This window comes from Chenopodium quinoa, unplaced genomic scaffold, assembly GCF_001683475.1.
Source record: "Chenopodium quinoa cultivar QQ74 unplaced genomic scaffold, ASM168347v1, whole genome shotgun sequence".
Classification (NCBI taxonomy): Eukaryota; Viridiplantae; Streptophyta; class Magnoliopsida; order Caryophyllales; family Amaranthaceae; genus Chenopodium; species Chenopodium quinoa.
Window position 1 is genome coordinate 1425661 of NW_018744662.1, and position 7723 is coordinate 1433383.

The 7723-nt window shown below is 34.8% G+C and overlaps 1 protein-coding gene across 1 annotated transcript; it reads left to right on the top strand.

The window, feature by feature from the left end:
* Window positions 1-226: 226 nt before the first annotated feature.
* LOC110701942 (protein-tyrosine-phosphatase IBR5-like) lies at window positions 227-7460 on the top strand. Its single transcript, XM_021879557.1, has 5 exons — window positions 227-698; window positions 2580-2679; window positions 5306-5363; window positions 5820-5926; window positions 6878-7460. Exons 1-5 carry the CDS (start codon window positions 462-464, stop codon window positions 7129-7131), a joined length of 756 nt encoding a protein of 251 aa, XP_021735249.1. The 5' UTR covers window positions 227-461; the 3' UTR covers window positions 7132-7460.
* The last annotated feature ends 263 nt before the right edge of the window (window positions 7461-7723 follow it).

A 7723-nucleotide genomic window follows, 5' to 3' on the forward strand; every position in this document is an offset into this window, starting at 1 on the left:
TTCTTAGTCATGTTAGCTTTAACGGAATTTTAACGAAAAAATATCATTAAGGTTACAGTTGAAAATTTATAAAAGTATATGGCTACAAAAAATAATCGAAATAAAAATTGGCTACCATTGAAAATAAGCAAAAAAGAGTACTATCATTGAGAATTTCCCAAAAGAAGTTAAATTTTTTTTTTTCTATTTAATCAAAACCTAACTATCTTAACTTAACTATAGTGTAAAAGACCTCTAGTGAGGATCTTTCCAATAGGAAGACTACAAAAACATCAAACCGAATCTATAAAAAGAACCCCAGTAAATGATCACGCAATCAAACATTCAATAAACACTCTCCTAATTCCTAACCAACAATACAAATTCACAACAACAAAAACAGAGATTCTAATTTTAATTTTAATTGAAGAAAGTGTAAATCTTTGATTGATTTAGGGTTTTTGCCAAATTAGGTTGATAATATGAGAAAGAGGGAAAGAGAAAACCCATGTTTGATTTGTGGGCATTACCACAAGTATGAAGAAGGTGAAGTTTGTGGGATTTGCGGGCATCGAATGCCGGAAACTTCTGATAAAAGTTCCGTTCAATCGGGTGCTTTTCCTTCTGAGATCTTGCCTGATTTTCTCTTTCTGGGTAGTTATGATAACGCTTCTAGGTCTGAACTTCTTAAGGCTCAAGGAATTTCCAGAATTCTCAATGTAAGTTTTGATCTTTTGGATACCCTTTTGATTAAATTTCCCTTTTTTCATTGATTATTGTTTTTAATTGTATTTATTTGCTTCTTGATTTGATGGGTAATTTGAATTTAGGGTATTCTTGGTAAATAATTATTTTTGGTTTATTGGGTGTATGTTTTAAGTGTTGTTTTATAATGCTCTTGAAAATTCAATGCTAGAAGATAGACCTGTACTTTGGTTGGGCCTTTACTCGAATTAGAGGATTGGGGTTTGTATGTAGCACTTTGTAGGGTTCAGTGTTGAGAATGTAATCAATGGTGAAGTCAAAGTTTGACAATTGTTTATATTTTTGGTAGTTTGGGATAGAATGATATATATAAATTCAGTATTCGAATTGTTGCCGACATTCGTGATGGATAATGTTGCTGAGAGGGACAAAATTTGGATGAAAATAGAGACCAAGATTTGGGGACATGTATGGAAATTATTTATCTGTATAGTCGTCTTATTTTACTTCTTTGACAATTGTTCATATTTTTGGTAGTTTGGGATAGAATGATATATATAAATTCAGTATTCGAATTATTGCCGACATTCGTGATGGATAATGTTATTGAGAGGGACAAAATTTGGATGAAAATAGAGACCAAGATTTGGGGACATGTATGGAAATTATTTATATGTATAGTCGTCTTATTTTGCTTCTTTGACCTAATTAATGCTAACTGTGGATTCTTTAGGCTTATTATGTTGCCAAATTGATGCTAATTCACTTTTTACATGATATTCGGTTCATGTGCTGTTAGGTTCTCATGTCTCAAAGGCTTCATCTTTTTGTGTCAAGGATGCATATGAATTCCTAAGGATGTTATGAGACTTATTGACAACGTAAACAGGGATTGGCTGAATTAGTTGTGATCTAAGGATACCTTGAAGGCGCCAATATTATTTGTGATGGGAAGGCGGTAATTATCTTAGAGGGGGGTAGAGGTAAATAGGTTGATAAAGTTAAATGCAGTTTACAATTACAATGATTATGCTACTAATGAAGATGTACAGAGACAATAAAACACCTTAATCTATTGAGGCAAATCAATTGGCTACTCTTGTACCTAAGGACCCCTCGTGTGGATTGTAGAAATTTTATGATGGTCGACCCTCGTGCTAATATATTTTTACCAAGACTTGCTCTTTGGCTGTCTGATAATTTAATCAATAATGGAAGTAATGAAACTAATAGCTAAGACTATTGAAATTGGTGGCATTGTGGCAATATGTAGTTCTCAAATGGATGCTCTACATTTTCCTTGATCTGAAAATAGCTATATTTACTGTTGAATTACTTAAGCTAATTAAACGGAGTGATTAAATAAAGGCTCTTTGATGATTGGCTTGAGTAACTAATCTGTGTGAAAGTTTAAGCTCAAAACTCAAGTGATGCTTAAGTGAACTTCAGCCCTATACCCAAAGGCTTCAGAAACACCTGGCCTGTGAAGGAAAAAATTTGGGCCATTGTCTTTCAATTAATAAGCTGTTAATTCTGAGTTCAATAATAAGGAAATATTTTGCAGGCCATAGAAGTTCGTAGTTTTTTTCTTATTTATTTTTACGGTGTAGAAAAAACGCTAATGTTCAAATAATTAAGTCAAACTTTAAATCTAACATAGAGTAACTTTTTAACATAATTTACTATCCTTTTTTTTAATGCTTAGCCAAGTTAATTCAGATTTGTTTTTATTTTTGCTGTGTATCCCTTTTGATCCAAAGTTGTTGTAGATAACCAGGACTTCCATCTCACTTAGAATCTGATCTGACTCATTTTCTACGTACTATTTGTTTGATTTTAATGTTAATTTCAAAGTTGTTGCATTTGGTGATGGGTTTTCTGCTTTGTGAATGTAGACCGTTCCTTCTTGTCAGAATCTCTACAGAAATTCGTTTATATACCATTCCCTTCAAGATGACAAAAGCCTACAGTTTGATGATGCTATCCAATTTTTAGGTGAGTATACATCGTATCGGCTATATGTTGTTCCTTTAGTAATTTTATGGTCTATTCTGTTTTATACACGCTTTAGTATGACATGAAGTGTTCATGGCCATTTTTGCTGTTTGCCTTTGTTTTAAATTGAGAGGATTCTATAATATTAACCAAAAACATGTCAGAGAACTGCTAACCTCGGTAGTTTTAACATATATTTTGAACGTTTCAAAGAATAACTGACTAATTTTTTTTTTTTTTTGAGGAAAACTGACTGAAAAATAGTCAAACTTCATCGCTTTAATTTTTTTTCCTCCTTTTTATTTTTTTTAATTCTAACTTTTTTTGTCAGCTAAATTGAATCACCCCAGTGGGAAAGCTCCTGACCTATAAGGCCCTAGTATTAATTTCTTCGGATGCTACAAGTTTTTAAGAATTTTGGAGGCATTTGGTAGTTCCCATGCCTATTACTAGCTTGTTATTTTGTTTAAGCATCAAATACTTAGGTTTCAACTTCGCAAAATGTTTTCAGGAGATTCTTTGATCTTAGAAGAATTATCCGTGATTTTTAGAGATCATAACATGGCAAATTTGGATATTCACATTTAAAGTATGTGGAAAGGGTCAGTAAGAACTTCTATGCCTTTAAAAAATAAGATTGAGATTGGTTATTGACCCAATTGGAAGTGTTGAGGATATGGATTTTTATAAAATAGCTAAGAGAAAAAAATTATCAATTGGGTGCTTCAGTTTCTTCATTTCGAGTAGTATCTTACTTAGAACTTTTAAATGGCAAATCAGTTGCATTGTTAGATTGATGTGGTTGAAAGATCTCTGAGATTATTTGGAGGTTGAAAGATCCTTATGAAGCTGTTTTTTTAGGGTAGCTATGAAGGAAAAGATCCCTGCAGAAGATGAACTCAGAGAAAGAGTTTTCTATATTTCTGTGTTTTCTTTGTGGCACTTAGTGAGGTTCCAACTGGCCTAGCTAAAGATGTTTAAGTTGCTGTGAAAGTGTGAAGAGGAGTCAGGGTGATTTTATTTCTCAAGGAATTTGGAATCTAGTGCTTTTGACTACTTGATCGCTTGTGTAAATGAGAGGAATTAGGCCAAGCATTATATACTATTAATTCAAGGTCTTATGTAGTTGGCGTGAAGTACCTTAGCGGCAAGGCCATGGTTCAAAAATGCGGTTTCGGTTACGATCACGGGAACAATTGCGGTGTCGCGGGAACGCTTATGATGCGTTGATCCAGACCATGTCACGGTTGTCTCGATGCAAATTTGATTTCAAGATAGTAGAGGATTAGAGACATTAGTGAGGTAATATGGGGGCATAATAAAAGATATGAGACATTAGTGGGGAGATATGGGGGAATCTTCACTAATATCTTTGAATAGAAAGTAACTTTTGTGTGAAACAATAGATGTAACTTTCAATGCGAGGTGATCTAGAATTGAAATGTTTGATTCGGACAAAATCACGGGGTTTTTTAATACCCCTTGTTGATGCGGACAATCTCGGTTCAGTCAATTGAATTTCCTTTACAAAACGGCACAACCAAGACGTCTCGGCCTTGTTTTTATACCATGGGCAAGGCTGGCTGCATCCACCTTTCTGTAAATTTTCTGTGAGGATCAAGCTTGATTCCATGGATTGAGTGCTCTAGTTATTGTCTATGCTTTTTTTTTTTTTGCTTAAGAAATTTAATTGACTTCGGGACATGATTTTTTTAAAACCCTAGATGGCCGTCAATAGTGGGTTGGCACCCCTATGGTGACCTTTCAAATCATAATAATTCAGCAAAAAAGTGTGTCAAAAAGTGGATGGTTAAAATAAGAACCGGAGTGTAGTAAGTGGATGGTGTAAGAAAATGGCGGATAAAATAAGACAGTGGACAGTTGTAAACATTGTGGGTAAGAGGGGGGTATGGCCGTAAGGGTAAGGGGGTTTGCCAAAAATGAAATAAACGAAAGTGTTAAGAACTTTTAGAAATTGACCATAATTGAAATTTGGAAAGTGTTAAGATCATTTAGATAAGGAGCTTATTTTAAAAAGTTTTCTTAACCATGTTCATGTGCCATGTGAGCGCTCTTAATTTAGGGGTCTTTCATTTCATGTGTTAAAAAAATATGAATTGTTCGCACTGATGGAAAGTTATTTTTTAAGCAATTTCCATGTTTTTTTCGGGACTTTAACTAGTGAAAGTGACTACACGTTACTTGAGACTGGAGAATGTTTGGCTTCTACTCTGAATTATGTATCTTCTCTGGGTGTTAACGTGTGGCAAGTGTTGCTTATTGACTTATTTCTTTTCTTATTGTGATTTTAGTAAATTTCTCCTGACATGCCCATTCGGCCTTCTCCCAACACCTTCTTCCTTTTGCTGTATTAGATACTCCTTAGTTGAAGAGACACTAATTCTTAGTAGTTTTTTCTTCTTAGGATGATTTGGAGCATATCTTTTGAATGATGAGTTTAGATGGCCTTTTACATCTGCTGATTATGAAGCATGATATACTATGTTACTCACATATGAATGTCTCTTTTTAATTTCCAGTTTTTTTTCCTTCTTCTATTAATAGTGTATATATACTCTTGTTGAATTGTATGATATGAAAGCTAATTATGCTGTTTGTCTGGCAGAACAATGTGAAAGGGAGAAGGGTCGTGTTCTTGTACATTGCATGACGGGAAAGAGTAGGTGGGTTCTCAGAATTAACTGTGTTGTACTATGATTGTATTAACCCTGTTTGCCTATGCCAGCGACAATGCACTAGAAATTGTCAATAAGAACATTTGATGAATAAGGACAATAAGATTTATGCAAATTGTGGTAACTTGCAATAAAGTTTGTGACCATCAGTTCGTCTTTCAGTTCCTCTGTACCTGGAGCTGATATCCAAATAAAATTTTAGAGGCTGATGAGGTGTCAACCCTCAAATTTATGCTAATCAGTTAACTTTGTAGCATGCCAATGACTTCTATTTGTATTCTAGGCTGATTCACCATAACTGAAAAATCATGGACGTTCTCACCCCTATTGGTTCTGAATAAACGCAACCCCTTTATTTCCCCACTTCATTACACATGCTATGCACATATTTGCGTCCCTAATTTTTTATTCGGATACTAGATTGTGAAGTTTCTCATATTGCAGGTCACCCGCTGTAGTTATTGCTTACTTGATGAAATGCAAAGGCTGGAGGCTTGCACAGAGTTACCAATGGGTGAAAGAGCGGAGGTCATCTGTTGAGCTTACTGAAGGTTAGTGCGTATCCTGGTGCATTGTTTTGCTATTTTCTATTGTCAGTATTATATTTTTGAACTTGAAAAGGAGAGAGCCCCAGTTCTTAGAGATTAACACTTCAGTTTATCTCCTCTCACAACTTTATGCATTGATTTCTGTGCCACTTTATTATTTTGCTTTTATCATTTAAAAATAATAAAAGAAAATGATTAGGTTGTTAGAGGAGATATATTCACAGAGAGACTTGAATTTACCCCTTGAAAAGCGTATGAGCTACTTATTTATTAGTTCATTTTAGCTCCCTGTGGCCTCCCAGTCTCCCACACTATGACCGCGAAATAATCACTTTTGGTTTATGTAGCCGACCTACTTATGGGATTAACTGATTAAGGCTTTGATTGATTGATTGTGGCTTCCCACACTTCAATTTAATCTTATAATACGCTGCACTGGACCGCTGAAAGTAAGTTCTATATAAATGTGGAATAAAGAATTCATTGCCAATGAGTTTTTAGCCTGCAACTCAGTATGTGTTTTTAATCAGAAAACCATCTAATATCTACACTCATTTCTTAAAATTTAATTTTTTTTTTTTTTTTTTTTTTGGGGTTATGAGGCATCTAACAGCTAGAAAATTGTAATTATGAGGCAGTCTGGTTTTGCGTACATTGCATATGTATGCATGGTAGTTTAATGCTTTGTGGAGATAATATGCATAATATGGTTGACCTGCCATAATAATTTGGTTAAGGTGATGATTAATTTATTGTAGATTCAGGCTGGGTTGGGTTAGTCTATTGGGTGGGTTTCTGGTCACCTTACTTATTGGGTTGGGTTGGTTCTAAATCAGGTCATATAATTTCTGTTACTACTCAGGTATGGGTCAGTGCTTGGTCTATAGGAGATAAGCTGGTCTTTACAGCATGCAGTGTTACAATACTGACATCTTTTCTTAATTGTTTATTTAGCTATTTCGCAGCAATTGCAAGAGTACGAGCATAAGGTATTTGGGTCTAATGAGAATACAGTTCCAGCCGAGTCTTTCAGCTTTGGGTTTGCAAAGAATGATGCAGTTCCTATACCAGCTTTCAACACAGGAACTGGTTCCTCTATCTTTGACCGTCCTTTAGAAGTTCCTACTCAACAATTTTCCTTTGGAGCTGGTCAGGGTATGAATCAAGCCAATCCCAGTGTCAGTGATGTTTCAATGGGTGGTCCTTGATGCCAGAGCTAGGTTTACCTTTCTAGAAACTTTTTTTTTGTGATACAAAAGCTTCATTCAGACATCAAATACATTTTGATGTGTTACATTTGCTACCCTTTTTTTGTTGGCGTTGTTTGATGTCGAAACCTCCTGGTGTAAAGCTTGTGGTTGGTTCACTGATGCCCTAATACTATATAGATATTACCAATGTCCGAAAAAGGTTATTTTCATTCCTTTAACATTGTGGTGCTTGTATATTTAACATTTGTATGATAGTACATCCAATTAGTACAAGTAATGTTATCCAAAATAGGTGCTGATCCCCCATTTTACGGGGCTAGAGGAGATGAACATGAGCATTGAGCCATTGAGTTCCGAATGATCAGTAATTCAATATGGTGGGTACTATCATTTAGTATATGCAAGCTCACTCAACATAAACTATAGAGGAATTGAGGTTTTTCTTTTGGCCTAAAAGACGGTCCATGATTGTACCGACTTTACTAGCTAACAATATTCTGCCTTTGGCCCTTACCTTATGTGATTTAACACTTTTTGTATTGCTGATAAAGTGATATGAGATGCGTTCTCTTGTTTACCCAAATCCGTA